The following is a 25,774-nucleotide window of genomic DNA, read 5'->3' as shown; positions in this document are numbered from 1 at the left end:
ACAATGACACCAGTTATCCAGTAAAAACCAGTAATGGATTACTTGAAAATCACTTAAAATGTAAAAAATATGGAGTAAAAAAAATGTGTGTTTTATTCACAAACATTAGACTGTCACCCTTATAAAATTAATTTCATGAGATTTATCTAATGACAATTCTTATAAGATATATCAATAAAAATATGAATTAAAAGTAGCCTATATATCACCGATAAAAAAATCTGTTATCATTTACTTATTTTCCAAACCTATAAAAAATTTAAAAATGTTTGTCAGTGTAATGGTGTACATGTGTTGTAGCAAATTAAGATTATGATTAGATATTCTTATATATATATATATAAATATATATGTGTGTGTGTGTGTGTGTGTGTGTGTGTGTGTGTGTGTGTGTGTGTGTGTGTGTGTGTGTGTGTGTGTGTGTGTGTGTGTGTGTTATTATCACGTGTATATATATATATATATATATATATATATAAACACATACTTTATTATTATCACATATATATTATATATATATATATATATAGAGAGAGATAGAGAGAGAGAGAGAGAGAGAGAGAGAGAGAGAGAGAGAGAGAGAGAGAGAGAGAGAGAGAGAGAGAGAGAAGCGCTGTATCAGCAGCCCCTAACACATTCAGAAAACAGCTAGATTTATGTGAGAGACTGGTGCCTGCACATGCATTTCACAAATAACTTGAGTACTATTTTACCGGTTGACTAATTTCTTGCAAGATAAGTACTGTACTATTGCACATCCCTAATGGAGATGTGTGCGCACACATATGAAAGAGGCATGCAGGGTGAGATTCCCCAGAGATGGAGAGAGCGCGAGCACACATGCCAGCCACCAATTAGAAGGCAAGTGGCTTTGGACAGCCTGCTGTAATCATACACACACACACACACACACTGACTGGTCAATGTAGAGGAGCGCATGATGAATAATGCAACGCGTGGTGGGTGTGGACCAGCGTGCGTGTGTGCGTCTGCGAGTAAGAACCGGAGAGTGAGCATGTGCACGCGTCAGTGTGTGTGTGAGGAATCCCTCCCCCAGCCCCCAACCAGCCGGTGCCTGCAACATGAGGTCAGCGAGCTAGCGGGGAAGAGCGGAGAGAGCGAGGAGGAGAGGAAGAGAGAGAATGTACCGAGAGAAGATCTGAGGAAGAGGAATATGCAGAGCAGAGGAAGAGAAGCCCATCGATGGCAGCCATGCTGAGTCCAAAGATCAGACAGACCAGGAGAGGTAGAGTACTCTGCATTTGTATTTCATCATCTGTCACCTCTCAGGGGCCGCGTCACACACACACACACTGTACGTGCTTCGATCTCACAGCATCTTCAGCTGCTCTCACCATATTGGCTGGATCTGCTACTGATACTTTAACTGTGGAATTAAGCAACTGATCAATCAATCAAAAAAATTATATATATATTTATATATCAATCAGTGGCATAGTCTCACAAATATATATCACATTTTTATGGGATAAATATAAGGGATTACATTTCATAATTTGCTGCTTTCATAACTGGGATGCCTGTTTCTCATTAAAATGTATAGGATCATCATCAAAATAATTCTGTTCTATAAATTATACATTTCTATATAGATGGATGCATGTTTCTCATTAAAATTTAATATTCTCATAAAAAGCAGCAAATTACAAAATGCAAAAAAAAAAAGAAAATCCAATAAATATTTGATTGTGAACATAAGATATACCTTGTGGTGACATATATATTGCCTTTGACTAGGCTAAAAAAACTGCCAATATTTTGACATATTTTGATATTTACTGATATTTTACCATTTTGTGATTACTGGCATTGGCTGATAACCATGTCAGCTTTTTATTGGTAATTAAAAATGTTATAGTTTCAGAGTATGCGTAAATTGATGAGATCCGCCTTGCCATAATAAACAACCATTTTTTGGAAATAAATACCCACATCGATCGACGACTATCTCTGTCCAACTGATAAATCAACCTATGTTCACCATCAAAAATTTGATTTAAAACAAGCTGCAAGAAAGAAAAAAAAAATCTTTAAAATGCACTCTATGGCTCAAGAAAAGCCACAGTAAATAGAGCCGGTTGCTTGGCTCTCATTGTGCTGTGGCTGACCATACGTCAAACCACGACCATCCAGCGATGCATATTTACACCTCAACAGATGAACATCAAGACACACATTCCACTATCATCCGCAACACGCTGTTTAGCTTCTACACACACACACACACGCCCACAGCGACTGATCCTCATTCATCAGCAGCCTATAGCACAGTCTTGGGTGAGATGTGAAATACAGGCAGGGGAAGATCTGAAGCACAAGGCTTCATTCATCATGCATCAACTTGATGGATGACGCTGTGTTAATAACCAAAGCTCAATGCGTGTAAAGAAGCTGAGTGATTTACCCGTTTCTGTATCCTCAAACCTGCTTATAGCTCCCTGCCCATCCCCCATCCCGCTTCTGCTACAGTACCTGCTGAACATCAAGGCATCTGCAGGGAGGAGATGTTAAAGCACCAAACATGAATTTATTTACACGGCACTCTGGAATACTTTCCTCTGATTGGTCAATCACGCCATTCTTCGTCGTATGGTTTTGTATAATGACCGTCAAGCTGTTAAACTGAATGCGCATCCCAACCAATTTCCATCAGAGATGTGCTATTTTCAGTTAATGTTCCACTTTCTAATTCAAAATTAATATTTCTATTAATTTATGTAATATGGCCTTTTCCATGTAATATGCCGGATATTAAACAGTCAGTGGGGATGTTATACAGGAAATGTTCACACAAATAAATAAACTTGCTACAACATCAATATTACTAATAACACTGGCATCAGGGTGTTGCTATCAATATGCTGGGTATTGAAATCCCTCTGGAATGCACTCTTTGCTTTTCACTGACGGCATGTTGTACTAGATAAGATTTGTCGGTCATCTCTCTTTACTTTCGTTACGTGATCGTCAAGTGAAATCACGGCTGCTTGTACACTGTAAAAAAAAAGTTGCTGGCTTAAATTGTTTACGTACAATCAACTTGGATGTTTAAGTCATTAAAATTAAACTGACTTAAAAAAAATGTGTTGAATCTTGAATAACATAAAAAAAGTTGAAAATTGCTTATTTTGACAAGTTCAAGCAATGTAAAAACATAACTTACTGATCATATATTATTTTTCAGTGTAGCGTGTTTTGTCCAACTGAACTAAAATATATATATATATTTCTATACAAAAGCAAAACGGCAGAGGGTGATATGCAGCGGTGGCCGAGTAATGCAATCCCCGGTAACACCGACTACCGCAGCAAGCCTAACAGTTACTTGGTCATTTTCGCAAAAAATAAACCCTCTCTGAATAGGTGAGGGTCTTGCATCACCCTGAAGGGGTTTGTTTCGCAATAACGGCCAGCTGACTGTACATTATACTTTCTTTATTTCCCGAAGGACTTATGGCACATGCTTTAATCCGAAGCCATTTGCATTTACATTGCAAGGTATTTGATCAGTTTATCATGCATTTCCTGGGAATGGACCCTATTACCTTGTCGTTACTTGCTCGATGTTGGAATGTGATATGCTGTTGTTACAGTCACATAAAGTAGCCTTTTAAGATATTAATGAAATCAAAAATCTGTGCATTGTTTTTATTACCTTATATGGTAACACTTTATAACTGCACGCTATTAATCATTAGTTAAGCATTAGTAAACAGTTAATTCATAATTTATAAAGCATTAATAGACATTAATAAGCGGTTTATAAATACAGCTATAAATGTTTTATTCTTGATTTAAAAGCATATCTATAATGCGTTTAATAATTGTATTTTCATACTTTATTAATGATCAATTTATCATTTCTAAATGAAGTATTGCATTATAAACCAGTTATTTAAGAGTTGTCAGTGGTTCATAAGATTACTTAGAAAGTGTAAGTAAATGATTAATAAACTATTTAAATGTACATTCATACATCTTATTATTCAGACATATAGCAATAGTTACTTAGTGTGTTGCTTTATTAACATATATTTATACTGTAATTCAGGGTTAATTCGGGTAGTTATAAAGCATTTAGTAGTGGTCAGTTAACTATTTTTGTGAGCTCATCTAAAGTGAGGACTAGTTATGCCTTATAAAGGAGATTTCAAGGCTGTTAAATATTTCTATGTTCTGTATCACTGTGTTGTGTTTGTTTCATTTGAGTCTTCAAATCTCCTTTATAAATGCTTTACAAGACATGAATAGTCCTCACTTTAGATGAGCTCACAAAAATAGTTAACTGACCACTACTAAATGCTTTACAACTAACTGAATTTACTCCATTTACTTACACTTTCTAAGTGATCTTATGAACCACTGACAACTCTTAAATAACTGGTTTGTAAATAATGCTATACTTCATTTTTAAATGATAAATTAATCATTAACAAAGTATGAAAATACAATTATTAAACACATTATAGATATGATTATAAATCAAGAAAAAAGCATTTAAAGCTGTATTTATAAACTGCATATTAATGTCTATTAATGCTTTATAAATGAATGAACTGTTTACTCATGCTTAACTAATGATTAATAGCGTGCAGTTATTATAAAGTGTTACCATATAGGGTAATATATATATATATATAATTTTATACATCTATAACAGACTATTTCTAGATGTAATTTTCTTTTATATAATAATATAAAAGCCAATGTTTTAATTTAGAAAAGAACATAATACAATATAATATCACCCCTATTTTTCTTAAATGAAGCTGCCTTTATTATTTTGGAAGGGGGTCCATCACATTTAGGGGTTCATGGGGTTGAAAAGTTTGAAAACCCCTGCTCTAGTTTGTGTCTTATAGTTACTAATCTTATTCTGAGGTGGAGTTTATCTAAAGTGCCAAATTTATATGCCACAAAAGTGGTGCCAGTGCCACTGTCATCATGCACAACTTGAAAACATTCTTTCCACTATATTTTAATTCCAACTTTAGAGGCAACTATTCTTCGAGTTAATCCCCTCCGTGCCAAAACAGGCAGTTTTGTTGACCACATCCTAGAAACGCCCCTTACAAAGTGGGAAGGTATGAATCATCGTGTAGAGAGATTTGCACACTGGGTTACTGCGCTCAGTTTCATTTGACTTCGGCACTGAAATGCTTAATCCTTTCAAAAACTAATTGGCACAAAACGTTTCAGTCATGAGGGGAAATTTACAGCTGTGAGGGAAGGTTTTAAAACACATTGAATGTTTGTATTTCTGCTAAACACACTGCTAAAGCCGAAAGGTTCAATTTCTCAATAATATTAACAGAAAAATAAAATGAATTACTCATGGAAAGTGAATATCACACTGCTGGTTCCTAGTGTTCACCTGTGATAGAATAAAATGCTAATTTAGCATTATGTTCAACTTTAACTACTGAAAGAAAGCCCTAAAATGATCACCACACCAAGTCATAATCAAAATCTAGTTAGTGAATAATGTTAAATATCGAAACTTGAGATTTGCATTTATCAAGTTCAGGGTTAGAGCTGCAGAATATGAATCATGCGAATCTCACACAGCAGAACAAGACTAACCACACACACAACTGCAAAAATCATAACTTTATGGCCTTTTTGATAAAATTAAAACTTTCCTGTTTACTAGGAGTGTGAACCTACACTGGTCTCACGGTTCGGTTCGATTATGATTATCATGTCATCCATTCAGTTAGATTCGATATCGCAATGCATTACGATGCACTGCATCCTCAATTTTCAATTTTACTTCAAAAGTGATGTGCTCTCGTGTGTGTGTGTGTGTGTGTGTGTGTGTGTGTGTGTGTGTGTGTGTGTGTGTGTGTGTGTGTGTGTGTGTGTGTGTGTGTGTGTGTGTGTGTGTGTGTGTGTGTGTGTGTGTGTGTGTGTGTGTGTGTGTTCGCCTGTTCGGGAAGTCGCAGTGACAGAAGCAGTGACATTCCAGTTTAAGTTTCAAGGGAGTAAAGCCTGTTTATGTCATTAAGAAAATGAAATTCTGTCAAATCAATTTTGTTTTAAAGAAATGTTCATTTAAAAGAATCACTCATTCATCAGTGTATAATGTTACCCTAGACATGCGCGCATCAACCGTTGCCGAGTCCGGTGTTGAAGGTGACGTTCATCCGATTTATAATCACGCGGAACAACACAGAATAATTGTAACTTGACCATCGGGTGCGGATACTTAAAAAGAGAATTATTGGCGTGGGTGGATGATCTGTTTTTGGCTGTGGATTCGGGTGACGTTGGAGCTCATCCGCTTCATCCGCAGAGTGTGCAGGCGTCAACAGCTCGCGGTGAACACGGCTAACGTGGTTTATCAAGTTAGTGGTATTACCTCCTGCATATTCTATTTGTGCGTGACATGGGCGCACACAGCGCGTGTCTTCTCCAGGTCATGCTAACCCGGTTGTTCATAAAAGTCGAAATGTGCCCAGATGTAGGCTTTTAAAGGGGTCATATAATGCCATTTTCATACAAGTTAATTTGATTCTTTAGGGTCTAAATGAAAAGTTTGTAATATACTTTAATTAAAAATTGTCGTTTGTATTGTAAGAAAACACTAATTTTACCTGGTGAAAAACAGCTCTGTTTTCAGCACGCCATTTCAGTGCATATGCCTTTAAATGATAATGAGCTTTGCTCACTCCGCCCCTCTGTTCTGCGGGCGTTCATAACAGCGTTATGACCACACCGCACGTGGAGTGTTTCCTTGACAACAATTGAGGGTATAGGGAAAAAATGGCAGCGGGAGTCTCTGAGGAGGACACATCTGTGCAACCGTATCAGTTTGAACCGGAGTCAGAACAAGATGACGGCCCGAAGAAGTTCGACAATTAAGGCTCGAACATGTTCGAACAGCCACAAAAGACCGTCTACTGACCTAATGCGTAAACATTATGGGAAGCGCACTAGCCAGACGGGATTTAAACTTTGTCAGCTAAAGACCCAAGTTTGGTTTGGAGATGAAAAATGTACCAAGTTCTCTCACCATTCTTGATTTCTAACACACACCAAAATGCATCTTAATACCAGGTGTAAACAGAGCCTAAGATGGCTAACTAACTTAAATTGTATATAATGGTAGCTAAATGTTGGCAGTTCAGGATTTTAAACATAGAAGTTCTGCCTATATCAAAACCATATGGAGAAAGCCATGCACTGTTCTACCAATGCAGACAACTCTCCTTCTCTGGTCTCTATTAGACAGAGCATCGCTACTGAACCCACCACACCCAGAGACACAGCTAATATAATCAAGAAGCCTGCAGCTCTGATGGAGACGAGACATCATGGAAAAGGCCATTGGAGACAGACCCAGCAGCCATCACACATTTGTTTCACTAAGATCCTGACTCAGTACCTCCACCTCTGCAATAAACATTTCATTCTAGTGCAGGAAATTCCTTTCTCTGATTTTTGTCCTCTGATAATTTTGAGGAAATTTTGAATGTTCAGATTGTTTTTGTTGTTACCAACAGAAGAAACATTAAGGATAAGAGTAAAGAGAAAGGGTGGCAATTCATTTTTTTTCCCCCTTACACATACAGGAAGAGGTTTACGAGAGAGCTATAATGGCTATGTTGTAAAAAAGTTTGGGACAATGGTAAATTATACAATTTAGAGTTATTATACTACAAATAGAGTTAAGAATGCGGTAACCAATAAGAATCAAGTATTCGAGAGAACCACGTAATTTTACAACGCACTTTTTTAGCGACGTTGGTTCCGTAAGTTTTTTAAAAAGTCTTTTTTAAAACGTTATAAGCCAAGAACCGAACAAACCAGCTACAAGGTGAATAACAATATTACCGGTACAAACTTTGGTTTGAAGCTGTGACCAATCAGAAGCAAGTATTCCAGAGAGCCGTTTAATAGTGTGCAACAGTGCTGCTCATATTTTAGCACTGTTGGTTCTGAAAGAGGAAAACCACTTGAAACATTTGTTGTGTTGAGCCATTTCAATTACTTTTATTTGATTTGTTCAGTGCAAACAGCTGAAAGTCTGTACATTTTGCTAATAAAACTGATTTGCTCTCAATGTAGCTCACAGTAGCTCACAGTCAATGTAGCTCACAGTAGCTCACAGTATGTCTGTCTTTAAAGCTTTATTTTATCATTCAAAATGAATTCCCCTATGGAGAAAATGTATGGGAAAGTTACTTTTCGAACCCGACTGCTATATGCATGAATGTGAGACACTCACCAGTGGATTGGGAGTGAAAAATAATATAAAAAAGCCACACATGTATTGATTTTGACTCTACAGCCCAAAGGCATGAGATGACTTGTGCAGGACTGACGATAAATAATCAATGGTGACACAGATTGTTCATAGTCCAGCCTGAAGCCTCGAACACCACAGCTTGTGTGTGTGTGTGGCCTGTGTCAGAGCAGCCACATTTTTAAAATAAGTTATATCAGTAAATATCTATTCCCAAAATATGTTATATATTTAATTCCATTACCGAATAGGTAATACTCCAATAATCTTTGTTGACTACGAAATAGTGCTGTCATCTCTATATTATGTGAAATGGCAAACTGCAGAGGTTTCTATATCAAGTGCGCCTCTGGCTAAATTACACTCTGGAGATCCCATTAGAGTATGAGAACTCACTCCCTTCGGTCATGAGAAAACAAGCACCTGATACAGGAGAACCCCAGATACATTTACCAGAGGGTAACTGGTACAGACCAAAGAGGATGATGGGTTGTATTCTGCTGCGGGACATGAAGCTGAACACAAAGCAAAGAAAGAACATCACAGCACGTCGATTTTGTTATTTAAGATCAAATAAATATGAACTAAAAATATATATAAAATTAAGAGCTGCACGATTCTGGATAAATTGAGAATCACATTTTTTTTGTGATTTTTGTGATCAAGATCACAATTCTCTCAATTCTGAACAAACAAGTAAAGAAAATAACATGTAATTTACTAGAGGTTCTGACAAGTTTAATTGCTGCACTCTTTTTAAAATGTTTAATTAATTTGAATGAATTTTCATTTTTTTTAATCAGTGTGAATTCATGATTCAATGACTTCTGACTTCACTTGTTTGAGTACTGGATGTTTTTGAACGAATCTCTTGATTTAATGATTCCTGGTCTACTGCTGTAACAATGTAGTCAATATAATCATTATTTGAAGTGTCAAGTTACTCTCAAAAGGTGATTTGCTCTATTTTTATCACTACTGTAGACATCAGTGTTTATATTCGAACTATCAAATTTTATTCCAGTACTATAATTTGTTTATTTGTAACCATACGATGTGATGTTGAAAAATGTGTTTGTAAAGCTGTTTCATACATATTCATGGTATATACATGTTTTTAATCATGATAGATATATGTTTTTGGTGAAGCTTTCTTCCCGTTCCTGAAACACAAAGAGGACTTTTAAAGAAACGCACTGATCACTTTTTCCATGCATTTATGCCATGAAAGGAGACTGAAGCTGTTAAGCTTAAAAAAAAGACACAAAAGCACTATAAATTTCTCATAAAAATGGTTGGTATGACTCATGAAGTCTTCTGAACCCATATATAATAGACTACAATTCCCCTTTTGTGTTCCACACAAGAACAACGTGAGTAAATGATTTCCATTTTCCCCTCTGCTTCTGTGTGTCATCCTGAAATCATGGAAGTCTAGATAGGTCTTACTGACTTATACATCTCTTCTCCATACAGCCAGGTCCAAGAGCATGGTGATGGGAGAGGCATCACGTGGCTCATGTCGGCCCACCTCACCAAGTCTCCAAGAGGGGGTGCTAAAGGCTGGCTGGCTGAAGAAGCAGAGGAGCATCATGAAGAACTGGCAGCTGCGCTGGTTCGTGCTTCGTGCTGACCATCTCTACTTCTACAAGGATGAGGAGGAAACTAAACCACAGGTATGTTCAGATTTAGAGACCTACATGCATTTCTCTTGCAACACTATGCAGAAACAAACTTCCACCTATGAAAATAAATGTGTGCTTAACGGGATATTTCACCCAAAAATGAAAATTAGCCCATGATTTATTCACCCTGAAGGTGTAAATGTCATTCTTCTTTCAGACGAATACAATCGGAGTTGTTAAATAATGTCCTGGCTCTTCCAAGCTTGATAATGAGAGTGAATGGCTGTTTGACTTTGGAAGTACATTAAAGCGTCTATTCATGATTAATCAAAGGGTTTCAAAGATTGAGTCATCTCAGACAAAAGTAAAAGCAAAAGCGTATACTGACTACTGATTACGGAGCTGAATATGGTGCTAAACCCACATAACTTGTCACATAGCCTACATGTTCTTTGAATGCACAAAGGCCTGACGAAACTCAAAGTTTTCTGTTTGGATTGCACTTGCACTTTGAAACCAGTTTGCAAAAGTTTGACTTTTCAAAAATTTGCATTTCCAAGTCACCCTGGCATGCTAAAACATTTACATATGAAGAGGAATGTACTTCAGAGATGTTTTACTCAAAATAATTTTTAAGGCCAACAATAATTGTAACCAACATGTTTTGAAGAAAAACATTTATTTCATAATGCAATTTCCCCCCTACTTTCAATTGTTTTACTTCAGTTAGATTTTTGTGAATTTTTTGAATGAAAGAGTATTTGCCAGACATATTGGTAGCAGTATCCATTATTGATTTAGTCAAATAAATATCTCACAACAGCCATTTGTTTTGTAATCAGAAATTAGTTTGATTCAGTAAAAAGATCCAGCTCATAAGATATTCTTTAATAATCATATAAACTGAATAAATGTATATGTTGTATGCAATGCACTGTAAGTTAAGTTCCAATTAAGCGTCTATCTATTCACAAATGTAAACGTTCATGTGAGAGAAACCTCTCAGTATTGTAATTTATCTCAGCGCAAAGAATGCACATTCAAGAATCAATAACAGAACTGAACATCGTTACACAAACACAAATACAAAAAGAATTATCTCAAGGAAACTGAGAAATGTCGCAAACCGGCTCTTGTTAAGTGTGACATGCCATCAACAAAATATGGCACACAAAAAAAACCTGTCAATAGGTGTAACACCCCAAACTAAACTGCTTCTTGAACACTACACACACTTAAAGGTGCAGTATGTAAGAATGACAACTAGTGGTCGAAAAACGTACTGCAGTCCAAATTCAAAATATCGGAGATCGTCGTTTCTCCTGCCACCAGACTGGACGGCGCTCACACGGGTCGCCAGTTTGAGCACATGCAACAGGAACGAGCACAATGGACAGTGAAAATTGGAAACGTGAAATATCACAGACCAAAACAAAAACAAACATTCCAGCCTGGAAACACACATTTCAAAGTAAAATAACTGGCTGTAGAAGTGTTTTTCAGAGAAACGAGTATGTGAACTTAGCATGTTTCCTCAATATATGCAAACCTATTATGGTATTTTCATGCTTTAGTAGAGTTACATACAGCACCTTTAAGAAAGGTTCTAGACTGCACTATATGTTAAAGCATCATGAGACAAAGAGCTTTTTAACAGTAAGTGTGAGCTTTTCCATTTATGCCCAGTTGTTTTACATAGCCACCACAATACAAGCTTGCACTTTGCGTTTAACAGGTTTATGACCATTTATATTAAGCAATCAATACCGTCCAGCCTCGTCAGTCAGACTGAGGTTAGTGATGAGCAACTAACCCCCACAGGAGACTGTCAATACTCATCCAAGCACCATTAATCTGAGCCCATGCTGTGCTGTCCAGGATGTGTGTGAAAATGTCAATCCCACCCGCTTTTCCTGCCTTTAATCAATGGGATTCAAAATGGAATGGCTGTGTAGGAAAATCTCATAGCAAATCACACACTGAGATAAAAGGAGTCCATCCCACGCATGTTTTTTTTTTTAATGGTTGTTCAAGAACATTTTGCATCTCAAGAACGTTCTCAAGACAAAACTTAAGAATTTGAATTCCTGAAAAGAATCGTCTTCAATCGCAATAGTCAGAATATCTTCGAGCGTCCAATAAAAGAAAAATGTCTTGAATATTGCCAAATAGATTTACCTGCCAAGCTAAAAGCAAAAATCTACATGCAATTAGTTGCCCTGGTGAATAATCTCTGGAATTCATTCAGTTTATAGTTTATCTAATTGAAGGAGGCACTCAGAAAATGTTTACTCAAAATCCCTGGTTACACATTTCCAGATGAATACTTGATGCTTATTAAATAATTACATTCAAGTGCGCATGGTAATTACATTTGACTGATATTTAAGTCAATAGAGGTATGGATGCATTTGTAACTATGTATCTGTGCAGGGCTGCATCTCACTGAAGGGCAGCCAAGTGAACGAGCTGACAGCCAACCCAGAAGAACCCGGACGACATCTTTTTGAGATTATGCCAGGTGAGAAGCTCTTCAAATCATCGCTGTCCTATACTGACACCAGCATGCAACAGTCTATATGGTTTCTGAGTGTCAGGAAATCAAATGGGCCTTCCAGAATATTCTGATTACAGAGGGGTCATTTGGGGTCAACTTGATTTACTGATGCTGAATGTCTGTTTGTTTTATTTATGACAAGTAAACAACACATCAGTGTGACACCCGTCAGAGCTCTTGAAGACATGCAGTTGGGGTTGCAGTGGTTACAGTTTTCTTAACAATACAGCAAAAAAAAAAAACAGAATAATTAATTGCAGCTGTGCTGTAAACTACATGCCTATCACTCGGCTAACTGCAGCAAACCTCCAGTGTTTACAAGATATAAATTCTCTCTAAATCCTTAAGATGATGCCGGATGTGTATCCCCCTTTCTCTCTCTTGCACATGCGTATCATATTCTAAAGGGAAATGTTGAATTTCTTATATCTCTGAAAATGCAGCCCTGGGTTGTTCAAGTCAATATGCAGCAATATGACAGACAACAAAATAATAAAATAAAAATCTAACTGTGCAGATCTGGTTAAAAATAATCTAACTCTTGTTGGTTAAAATGTATTATGGTGTATTCTTTTCCAGAGCAATGTGCATTAGAGTTGGGAATTTTTAGGTTTTTAATGGTCCACTTTAGACATACTGACAACAAAGTACCTTTGCAACTACATGTCAAATCACTCTCATTAGAGTATTAGTAGACTGTCTGCTTAATATCTGCTAACACTATTTTAAACATGGTCCTTCAACAGACATTCTACTGACTGTTACTTTGCAAGTACAGATCAATTTATTCTACTAACCCAATCCCTAACAGTCTATTAATAATGACTGCAATAATGACATGTAGCTGCAGAGTTACTTATAGCTATTAGAATGGTCCACTGTACACATAAAAGGTTTAAGGTTTTAGGTTTTAAGTAAAGTGTTACTGCTTTTCAATAATAATTATTATTATTTATTTAAAGTATGATTATGAATTTTTGTAGAATCATCCATAATCATTTAAGAATCAGGGTGCATCGGTGAAAAGCTCATCCCTAAAGTGCATCATAAAAATTTAGATAACTGAATTCTGTGTTAGCTAAAGCAATGCACCAAATAAAATAAATAAAATAGCCAAACACACAGCAGTTACCCAGCCCCCGACACCACTTTCTCATGCCAGATCAGCCAACACACATCTCCTCCCGAGAGAAGAGCTCTTAACCACAAGACCTGCATGCTTCAGCTCGAGTCAAACAAACTTATTGACAAAGTCCATTTTCCATGCAAAATAAAATATAACGTGACAAATAGAAATGATTGTGTTGTGACTCAGAAAATTTTTAAGATTCGAAAACAATGGAGAAATGGAAAGACTTGATTTACAGCTGCACAGACTAATCAAGGGAAAATTTGGATTTGTAAACATCTTTATTATACTGCGCTGAAATATTGAAGCAATCTTATGTTTTGGGGTTTTTCAAACATGCAACAAATATCCAACAATGGCACCATTCATTGCAGGGAGATAAATGACAAGTGCTACAAAAAATGGCATCTAAACCACTGGGAAAAGCCCTGGAATTATTTTGGAGATGTTCATGCTTCTATGTTTGCGTGGCATTGAGAAAGCAAAAGCATAGAGTCCTGGCAGGCTCTGCTCTTCTAACCCATGCTTGCTTCCTCTTGCCTCAACAAAGTTTTGATATTTAGTTAGTTTATCTGCTAGTGAGGATTTCCCCAAGTATCAGGTCCTCTGAGATTGATGCATCTGGTGTGCTGTTTGTTTGCGTAAGTGCAGCGAGGTGTTTAGAGAGGACTAACAGAGCAGGCCGTCTCCTTCTGTCAGTCTACCGTGAGAAGTCAGTGGGAATGAGAGAAACAGAAGTGAAGTGGTGCTGCTTGAGCTGAACTGAGACAACAAAACGACTTTCTACTCACTGTTTTTTTTTAAGGACGTACTGTATGGACTGGCGTGTTCCAGTTTTTTTATATCCACTCTGGGACATGTTTGACATGTAAATGACAGTGTTTTATTGAAGATTTGATGGTTTGAAGCAAACACTTCTGCAGCATGAATTCAGTGTGGTGTGAGAACTACATGTGCCGTGTTGGGGTTCATGACCGATCTGTTGGAGTAAGAGACATGGCACAACATTAGTCTTCTATACAAGCTCAATCCCTCAAGTGCATCATGGGGCAGGGCTGCTGTAAGCCACGGAGGCTCAAACCACCACTACCCCAAGGTAATGCCTTTATTTGTGCACTTAAAGATCGAAGTGACGATGATTTTCTACCATTTTCTTTATTATACTGTTACAGCATTGTTAGAGTATGGGTCAATACAAACATATACAAAGAGCTATACATGCTGGGTCATGATGATTTATTATTTTTATACAGAACAGTTGTATTAGGGATGCCACAATAGAAAAACATTGTTTTTTTTAATATGGCCGATAATCAAAATGCTGTCCGAAAATGTGAATCTAAACCCCTTTAGAATGACATTTTCAAGTTTACGATGATAGTTCAAAAAATAAAATCAGACATGGGAACATTTTAACATATGATTAGATTAAATAGGCCTAACTTTTTTGTACATTCTGTAATAAGCACACATAACTGCAACTCCGGACAGTGAAAAAGGTGACAAGTTTCTTGTAATCAGCAAATTCTGATATTAGAACAGAACTACATGTTGTTAAGGTTGCAATGTACCCATTAATCAACACCAATGTCTGTTGTAACATCCTAAGCTGCAAAAAAAAATGATTTAAACAACTTTACAGTTCAAATAACAGTTAAAAAATAAAAAAAACTAATTTTTGTAAAATGATAAACCACATTTCAATAAAAAAATGGTTCAGTAATGTTAACATATAATTGGGCTGAACAAAATTGATAGACGGGATGAATGAAAATGCAAATTCACTCTCTGACAGTAGGTGGTGCTTACTGTAAAGCAACAATACTGTGCAGAAAGAAGAGACGCGCTTATAAACACTAGTTCATTAGGTATCATACAGAGGTACGATGAAAAGAAGACTCTCTTCAGACCATATAACCACCCCCCACCCCAAATAAAACACAGATTTGCACGAATCATGTGAATAACCTATATCAGAATGCTGACGAGTGTGTACAAAAAAAGTTTACTGTTTGAAATTAAAAAACAAAAAGCCCTAACCTTACCAGTCAGATAACAATCATTTAAAAAATGGTGATATACAAAGTGCAATGGTTGGGGATGGTCTCAGCTTAAATAAATTCCCAAGGAATTATCTTAATCAGATAACTTTTGAATACTTTCGCCACAAGCCTGTTTTGCTTTTCCCTCCCAGTATATCAGTAGTCATTACGACACTTCCTAGAGACATGAATGCGAAACAAAATGCCACACCATGGTGAGAAATGAAGGGTTCTCATTGTGCCTTCACTCTGTGTGAGAGCGTTAGCCTCAGAGGTCTCGCTGGGTCTGATGGTCTTATTTATCTTAATTGCATCAGTACCTTGTTTAGCAGTTCAGTCGAGGCAGCTCTGAACACTTATCGTCTGATGACTTATTACTTCAGTCGTTTTGTCTGGCTGGCAGAATAATAGCTTTGCCTTTATCATTGTTAAGCTATAAACTGAAGCCATTATGGAGGTTGTTCTACTTTTTATCCTTTACTGTTGCAAAGCATCCATATTACTTTGGCTCTTTCTTTCTAGGTCTGCTTTAAGTTATTATGATGTGTGAAGTGTTCACTGCTCATGCCAATGATGGCCAGATGGATTGAACCACAGTTTAGTGCTAAAGACTTGAAGTACTAATGAAATATATCTTCCTGCTACATTACATTTACTAATAAGATATACATAAAATGTATTACCCTTTGAAAAAAGAAACAAAATCATAACCACTTACAGCACCTAAATAAATATAAACTTCCATATAATTCCAAACTAAAATATTTACAACAGCACTATCTAATTAATGTTGCTGCTCATAGAAATTCACATTTCTATTTTTACCTGTGCAAATAATCTTGGTTGCAAGCTATAACAGCCATGTTTAAGACTATTTAAATAGCCTTTTGCAGTAAATATTTAAATACCTTATTATGATGTATGTATTTTACATGAACATTAATTTATACATTTAGAGGAAACTACTCAAGCAAGACATATGTAGGGAGATATGAAACTTTGAGTCATAAAGGCAAGGCAAGGTAAAAGGCAAAAGTGATGTAAAGGTTAAAAACAGGTAATATCACCACCTCACAGATGGTCTCTCTTGATTTCTGACTCAGCTGGTGAGAAAGACAAGGCTGCGATGAGCCATGAGTCTTTCCTGCTCATGGCCAACTCCCAGAGTGACATGGACGACTGGGTGAAGGCCATCAGACGGGTCATATGGGCTCCATTTGGAGGAGGTAAATACCACAAGACACACTAAATAACATATAACGTTAATGTATAGTGAATACTTACCTATGCCATTGGATATGTCTTGTATGTTCACATGATAGGCTATGGCCAGGACATGCTCACAAAAATATCACTGGGCAGAGTAGGATCCCTCACTATCCAGAGATTAAATTACAATGGCCCTGTTATTAATAGAAAGTTCAGACAAGTAACGTTAATGTAAGCAAGTCAAGATATCTGCTCTCAGTTAGAGACAATGTGGCAACGTGTCTCTAGCAGTTTGAACAGTAAAAGCCTGTACAACGTGTTTATGTTATCTTTTGACATACAATAACACGAAAAAGTAATTTTCTTACCTTGGTCTCGAAACCGGAGAGAACGTTTACAAGTGTCTCGCGTCAACCAAACTGACGCCAAGATTAACTGACATTTTTAACACCGTGCTTTTTTATTTAGTTTTGATCTTTATAATTAAACTTAAGACAATTTTAAGAACTATATCCACATCAAAACATTATTTCTGTGTGGTCGTCTTGTCGTTAGTGCGGATGAAACTCTTTAATAGTTCGCGCGACTTTCTGCCTCAAACAAGAAGATTAACGTTACCTCTGAGAACCCGGATGCGCTGACAGGACATCGATGGAAAGAGAATATATAAGTGAAAAACGAGTGTTTCTTTGTACTTCGCGTTCTTCGAAATACGTTGATGGCCACTGTAATTGCGAATCTTATCGCTGCTGTCCTGTCGTTTGGAGTAAAGCTGTCAGTCAAAAAACTGCAGGTGTGGTAAGATTGAAACAGCACGTGCAAAAGTCACGTGATCAGTAACCACATGCTGATTTTTACTACAGCCTACCATACTGCATGTAGTAGTACAAGTACTATAATGTTTTGGTTGTATAATTAAATATATAATACACATACACAATTGTAGTGGATTTCAACCAAATATGTTTTGAAAATATTGTTGCATTTCAGCTTAGCTTCACTAAAATATAATGTAGCCTATGTAAATTAGCTCTTTAGTTGTCAATATCGGGTCTGCTATTGAAAAATCCATCCTGGCCGATGACTAGGTAAATAGGTAACTATGTTTTTTTTTCCGATATACAATTATGATTACCTGAATTACCTAAGGTTTACATGCTTAAAAATAAAGGTTTTGTGCAGTGATGCCATAGAATAGGCTAGTTATGTTGGGTTCCCCAAAGTACGGACATGGTGATTGGTGAAGAAGAAAATAGCCTATATAAGATGGCCAGGAGTAAAGATTATTTGGGAATGCTTTTGCTTCCTCTCGTTCCCCCCAGAAACTTTGCACTCACTCAAAAGTTTTCTTTCAGCGCAAAAGTATTGCTAAATATTTTTTTCTAAAGAACCTAGAGTAGAGTAAATGCCATGGTCTGTCTTGACTGCACATGTACAGTATAATAATCTGTCATTTTAAAAAAGAACTGATTCATCTCTTCAGGCATATTTGGTCAGAGTTTGGAGGACACCGTACAGTATGAAAGGAAGTTTGGTCCTCGTCTCGCCCCTCTCTTGGTTGAGCAGTGTGTGGATTTCATTAGGGAACAGGGGCTTGATGAAGAAGGACTGTTCCGGATGCCAGGACAAGCCAACCTCGTCAAGGACCTTCAGGAGGCCTTTGACTGTGGAGATAAACCTCAGTTTGACAGGTACCACCAACTACTCCAAGCAAAGACATGAAACTAATTAACCCTCTCCAACTGTTGGTACTAACACTATAATTGTCCTCTACAGTAACACTGATGTCCACACTGTGGCTTCCCTGCTGAAGCTGTATCTCAGGGAGCTGCCCGAGCCAGTCGTTCCCTTCTGCAAGTATGAGGATTTCCTCACTTGTGCTCAGCTCCTGGCCAAAGATGAGGAAGAGGTTAGTGAATGAACAATATGTGAACATAATGTAGAGAAGTAAACTTAAGGGAACAACATTTAGATGTATTTGAAAACACCTACATGATCCAAATGTGTCTTTAAATAGAGTACGTTTTCCACAAATGGTGAGTGGAAAGAGGTGTTTAGCCTGGGATATGTTAAAACACAGTTGCTTTTGTGATTGTTGCTATATATCTATGAATAATGTATAACATCAATATTGTTAAGGGTTGCAAACATCAAATTTGTCAAACTAACCCCTTGAACCAACTATATAACATTAAGAAAATGTTAACAGTAACAACATGATGAATGAATTTATGAATTATCTGACCTGTAGTTGCTTATAGATTTTGTTTTGTATTGAGCTGTTTGCTAGTATTGGTGCCAATTATTTCTGCAGTTTTGTCAAAAAGTATGTTTGTGTGCTCATAAAACAGAAAGCTGTTACAGTCAGTATGCGGTTTGCAAGCCAATGTTCCTCCCACATATTTCCCAGCTGACATGATGATGCAATGCACAGATTCAGAAGATGCATGAAGCGGAAGTCAAAATTTAATTACATTATACATAATATCAAAGTTTCAAACACTTGATTTTTAGAAAAGCATGATTTTTGAGAAATGTGGAAAAACATTTCACTTGATTTCGAACGGTATGTTGCTGTGGTCGCTTCAGTGATTTTATATGTTTCCACAGGGAATACAAGAATTAGGGAAGCTAGTGACGACGCTTCCAGCTGCCAATTACAACCTTCTGAAATATATATGCAAGTAGGTCCAACAAAATCGTTTTAGACACATTCTTGTCAGTCCTTTTCATGGTTCAGTGCTCAAAGTGAACTCCATTTTTTATAGATTTCTGGATGAGGTGCAGTCTCACTCAAATGAAAACAAAATGGGTGTGCAGAACTTGGCCACCGTGTTTGGACCAAATATCCTTCGTCCTAAAATGGAGGATCCGGTAGCTATTATGGAAGGTAAGCTCTTAGCGAATTTTAAACCAATTAGTTTGTAAAACAAGACACACTTCAAAACTGGACACCTGTTGGATGGTTGCACCAGCTAAGCCTACAACGTAGTGTATATTTGTGACATAAATGCAATTATAATATGCACTACTAAATATTTGAGCATGTACCATACCCCACTTCTAAACATAATATATAAATATATATCCAGAAATAGATCAGACATACAAAAAAAAAATGTATTAGTATTTATTTATTGCTCCTTTTGTTGATTTTAGATACAGTCATTCATATTATTTGCACATTTAAATATACAATTTTTTTTTAACAAATTCGGAGGCTTCTTTTTGGATTAAAAGTAGTATTTATAATAAATGTATAATAATAAATGTTGTTTATATGATATTTTTATTCCATGTTCTGTTCTGAATGCCGTTAAATTAAAGGATCTGTTGTGGAGTGAGGGATACATGTTTATAATGTTTGTAAACATTTTGTTGTTTTTTATTTAGCAAAATAAAAAAAAATCAGAATGTAATAATAAAATGTAGTTTCTCTCAACAATGCAATTACGACTCTGCGATTTATAGTCATGTGCGACAATTTTTTCTGAAAATATGGTAAATGTTGGTAAAATATGGTAACAGAGAGCTTGAGTTGAGCCTTAAGAACAAATGATGCAAGGAAATAAGCAGAGAATAAGCAAACTAACCATATTGCAATTAAACAGATTACCAAAGTACGTTTTACAAAAAAAATGCTACTTCTATTTCAGAAATTACTTAATTTTTTTTAGTCTAAAATGATTGTGATTTTAACAGTAAAAGACTTAAAATGGTACAGTAAAAATATGTTAACTGGTTAACAATAAGTTTCATTACTATCTACGGTGAAGAACTGTAATACACTGAAAAACATTATATGATCAATAAGTTATGACAAGTTTTTCCATTGCTTTAACTTTTCGAAATAAAATAAAAATTATACAAGATTCAACTAATTTTTAAAGTGAGTTTAATGTAATTTAAGTTGAAATGACTTAAACATCCAAGCTAATTGTACTTTTTTTTACAGTGTAGATTTAACCTTATATTTAATGTAATTTTACAGTAAAATACTGGTAAATTTACAATTTTGGAAGTAAAAAAGAACAAGTCATTGTATTATTTACAGTGAAAAACATAAATTGACATTCCCATAATTCCCTGCGTGACACTTAACATTTGATATATTTTCGTTGAAATAACTGTTTCTTCTTAGTTTTTCTTACCAGTTATGTAAATTAGGGTTTCAATGTTACATCTAATTTTGTTAAATTAATGTTCATTGCATTACTTTTAGTGTCGTGTGCGTTACCAGGATGGTGTTTAGTATTTGTGTGAATGACAATGTGCAGATTTTCTATACTAGAATTGACCTTCTCAGCTTGTGGAAAAGATACTTGTGATAAGCTTAGATTCATCATGTATCTTTCTCCTCACCACCTGTTTTTGGTGGCTGTCAGTGTATTACAATAGTACAACACAGATATTAGTACTTCAGTAGGTTGGTATATTAAGATTATATCAGTTAATGAAATACGGTACAATTGCTTTAAAGTCCCGAACCCCTGTAGTTAAACATTTGATCTCTTTAAAACTCACCTTTGAGCACCAAAATGACACATTTAAACGTTTTTTTCCCTGATTTGTTTTATTCATGCCTTTATATAGCTTAAATGTAACTTTACACCCTTGCTTCGTTAAGTTGCTTCTATGAATATGCAAATGAGCCCCGCCTCCACTCACTCACTGCGCTCAAAGATCCACTCGTTGACGATCACACGTTGATCTGATTGGTTACAAGGTAGTTTGTGACGTCAGAAACACCAGCGATTTCAAACCGTGTTTTTGAGACTGTCTTTGGTTCACTGCAGTTTTAAGGAGAAAATATTCAGCAATGCTGTCGACTTATGAACTTACACATGGTTTGTCTTAAAGCATATTCAAAACACCACGTAGGCATATAAATAACATTAAAAGCTGGATTTTCACCACAGGGGGACTTTAAATCTGTAACTAAAATGTACATCAGGGTATATGACTTATATGAGGCTGTTGGATACAGCATTACCTTTGCGTATGTGTTTTACAGGCACTTCCCTTGTTCAGCATCTCATGACGTTACTGATTAGCAAACATGATAGCCTGTATACTGAAAAAGACTCTGAAACATCACAGAATCAGATGGAGGTAAAGGACCAAAGCCAGCAACACCAGCAGTCCAACCTGGTTGACTGGATCTCCGAGGAGGATCTCCAAACCTGCCCACCCACAGCCAAGAATGACCCGACCAGTAGCAGTGCCTCATCTGTGGATGCCGTTTGCACCTCGAAGTCTGTGCCTCAGGGAAAGGGAGAGACGGCCGTCAGCCCTAGTAAGCAGGTTAAGACTCTCCCAGGGTGGAAATACACCTTTAAAGGCTCCTCTCCCCGGCCACAGTCCGCCAAAGTCTCTGCGGTGGACGTGCCCACCGGCTCCAGCGGGAACTGGCTCATGAACGGGCTTTCCTCGCTCCGGGGACACCGACGCACCTCATCCGGAGAACGCTCCCGAGATTCAGGCTCCTCTCAGAGACTGTCCACCTATGATAACGTCACGTCGTCATCAAGTCTGGGCAGCGTGTTGAGTATCGACAGCACGCCTTGGTCCGGCTCATCGTGTGAGATCTCGGTCCCGGACTCCGGGGGCGAGCCGTTAGGGGCCGAAGACGGGCCGAGCGCTCGGGAGGAACGAGCCGAGGAGGAAGAGAAGCCCGACGACCACGAGGACATCGGCAGCACTGAGATGAACAGCGTGAGTGTTGCGTTTTGCAGCGATAGTGGGAGCCTGGCACCGGTCATTCGAGTTGTGGATGAAGATGCAGAAGAAAGCCCCTCATCTCTGGTCAGTGTCGTGGCAGAGCTGAAAGAAGAGCTGAGGAAGCAGAAACAGACTTATGAATCTAGAATTAAAAAGTAAGGCTGCTGTTTCTTAAATGCCATGAGGATGGTTCAGTTGTTTTAAAATACACACCCTGTTGGGATGGGACTATTAGGGAAACGATAAGATCAGATTTGTGTTTCTCAAACATCTCTTACTGAAATGAACCGTGGTTTTACTACAAATAAAACAAAAACATGGTTATTGTTGTTAGCGATAACAACAAATGAACCATGGTTTTGCTACACTAACCAGTTTAACCATGGTAGGCTATTAATATTTTCAAGAGATGGTATTTTCAAGAAACGGCTGAAGACGCATCTTTTTCGGCAACACTTGATCCATTAATACTACACTAACACTTTCTTTTCTCTTCTACTCTATCTATTTAAAAAAAATAATAATAAGTACATATACTGCGTTAAACTAAACTGTGGAGGGTCACAGCAGTCGCATATTGTTATCCTATTGTTAGTTTAAATGCTGCTATTGCTCTCCTCATTGATTAAATGCAAATGTAGCAGTAAAACTGCGGTTAATCAAATGGTTATCAATCCACCAATACCATGGTTACACTTTCACTATAATAAAACCATGGTTCATTTTCATAAGGGATATGGAAAGCAAATGAAAATTTCATGTCTTTTTGGCATAATTATTAACAAAAAAAAGTAAAGCCCCGCAAAATAATATGACTCTTTTGCAAGGATCCAAGGGATAATATTTGTTTCCACCAAACTTTAGAAAAGAATTCTATTATAAATATAATTTGGGGGTCCTCAGCCTTTGTATACTTTACTAACTCAATTTGAGTTAATTAATAAAAATAAATTCCATTTTTGTCATATTTATAAAAATAAAATAAAAACTTAGTCAGCATCAGTGAGAGGTTTTTAAGTGCATGTGTGAAGAAAAATATACACCGGTATATATGTACAGTATAGTCATATATTTGACTAAAGCACTATTGGTGTTTAATGTACCAACCTTGCAAATACATTTGTGTTGTTGTTATTTGCCTGTCAGTAGGATAATAAAAAAAAATAACCAAATAATTTCACAAGTCTATGATCTATGAAAAAAGACACTTTTTAAAGTCAGTTTTTCTCTCTTAATTTGGAGCCCTTGAGTTTCCCCTGACCCAGTTTGAAAACTCCTGGCATAAGCAACTGTTGTTGGTGATATTTGTATTGACTCACGCTTGTGTTCTGCCCTCTACAGGCTGGAGGACTCAAGTGCAGCCCTGTGTGCGCAGATGGAGAGACTTGAGCAAGAGATGGAGCAGGAGAGAAAAAGAAAACGAATGCTTGAGATCAAACTGAGAAACTCTGAACGAGCCCGTGAGGACGCGGAAAACCGCAATCGCCTCCTTGAGAAAGAGATGGAAGACTTCTTCTCCACGCTGGGGGATCTGGCTCTTGGAAGCCGCACCAGTGACATTTAATGCAAAAAATAAACACAAGGACCACGCAAGATGATGTTGTCTCAGGCATCTCCATAAATTTTATGGACATTTATTTATATGGACAAAATTCCACTATCTCTCTGATTCTACCAGTCACTTTTCCAAGGAGGCTCCACCATTCCAGCAGTGTTACATTTCTTAAACCATTTTACACCTGTCGTTTTAAAGCGACTTCTTTTTTGCAGGTTTCAGCTGACAAAGAAAGGAGTGGAACATCAGAATCCGGTCTTGAAATCATGCATCGTTTGCATGTTCGAGGTGCCCAGTCTGAATGCTAATAAGTACGATGAGCAGATATGTTGGCTTTGGCACATTAAGCAGACCACTGGCACAGAAAAGCGTCACTTATAATGACAAAGGGACAGTGACTTTGTCAAGGTCTTAATTTGCAAAATGTAACGCAAGCATACTTGCCTAAATAGCTCCAGATCTTAGCATTGAATACTTATTCTTGCATTCGGTGGCATTTTGAGACGTCAAAGTGCCACTTTCATTTAAAAGAAGCTAGAAATGTGACTTTTGTCAATTGAGCTCATTTTTTTATTTATTTTACACTGTTTAAGTGCTTAGAAAGTCTAGAAATGCTCTGTGGATGTTTCTTAAAACGAGTGGTCAAATACGGTGTCATAGATTATGTAGACTCAGCTCATTCTCTGAACTATTGCATTGTAGGTCATATTTTAAATTAGCATGATGGCCGTAGCCTAATGGTCAACTTTCCAGGCTGCTAATATGAATGTTTCAGGTTCAAGCTCAATAAGAAGAGACCCAGAAACTGGACATCACCACTGTGCCCTCAAGCAAAGTGCTTTCTGCTGCTCAACATGTTTCAGTTGGATATTATCTGGATATTACTAGAACGACAGCTTTTACTAAAGTCTTTAATGTCTATTTAGAGTATGTGAAGATGTTATACATCATTATGATTAGACTATTATACTGCGGTCATACATGACGATTAGTCTTCTGTGCTGTGCTGAAATGTTACCATGTGTCACTGTGGTGGTATGTAATTATTCACAAAGACCTAAATTAAATTGTAAACTGAAAAAAGAACGTATATCTTGTAAAAGCGGTCTGATCATCTACTTAATGTGGCTGTTTTGTCATCCAGAGTAAGGCTGTGTTTAAGACCCGAGCTCCAAAAGACGTAATCGACAATGAATGTTTCTGGGATATTTTGGCTTAATTTTTCTACAGTGGAAGGATTTTTATTTTTTACAGTGTATGGGTAGTGCTATAAATGGACCCAGTAGAGCTCTCTTTGCACCATCTCCAACATCCGCATACGATTGCCGTGCAACTTTCAAATTGGTCATCATGAAACAACTGTTCTTAAAAGCACCATAGGTTGATCATTGCCACCATTAGTGCCTGGTCTGATTGGTTGTCAATGCTTTTTTATCGTTCATTTGCTAGAAAATTAGGTTTCAATAAGCTAATGAGCTGTCAAAGTGATTTTTTTCAGATTATTAAAACATTTTCAGCCAATCAGAATCCACTCGACTTTAAAGAGCTTGAGCATTTAAAACAGATGACGACAAAGCTGCAGTGCATGCTTATAATATACAGAACATTATTGTACGTTAGTGTGGAAATCAATACAGTTATCATTGTTGGAAAAACAATTTGTTGGA

At 36.9% G+C, this 25,774-nt stretch overlaps 1 protein-coding gene across 1 annotated transcript; it reads left to right on the top strand.

Moving 5' to 3' along the window:
• The first annotated feature begins 998 nt into the window (after positions 1-998).
• Positions 999-25,762, top strand: arhgap22b (Rho GTPase activating protein 22b). The gene is made up of 10 exons (XM_077224623.1): positions 999-1,246; positions 9,746-9,945; positions 12,328-12,415; positions 16,726-16,848; positions 18,315-18,522; positions 18,608-18,740; positions 19,442-19,515; positions 19,600-19,721; positions 21,846-22,707; positions 23,894-25,762. The coding sequence occupies exons 1-10, from the start codon at positions 1,204-1,206 to the stop codon at positions 24,114-24,116; spliced, it is 2,076 nt and encodes a 691-aa protein (XP_077080738.1). The 5' UTR covers positions 999-1,203; the 3' UTR covers positions 24,117-25,762.
• The last annotated feature ends 12 nt before the right edge of the window (positions 25,763-25,774 follow it).

This window comes from Siphateles boraxobius, unplaced genomic scaffold (genome assembly GCF_051911475.1).
Source record: "Siphateles boraxobius isolate OS27281-9 unplaced genomic scaffold, OSU_SipBor_1 90, whole genome shotgun sequence".
NCBI classification, from domain to species: Eukaryota; Metazoa; Chordata; class Actinopteri; order Cypriniformes; family Leuciscidae; genus Siphateles; species Siphateles boraxobius.
This window is presented reverse-complemented; position numbering and strand designations above follow the sequence as displayed.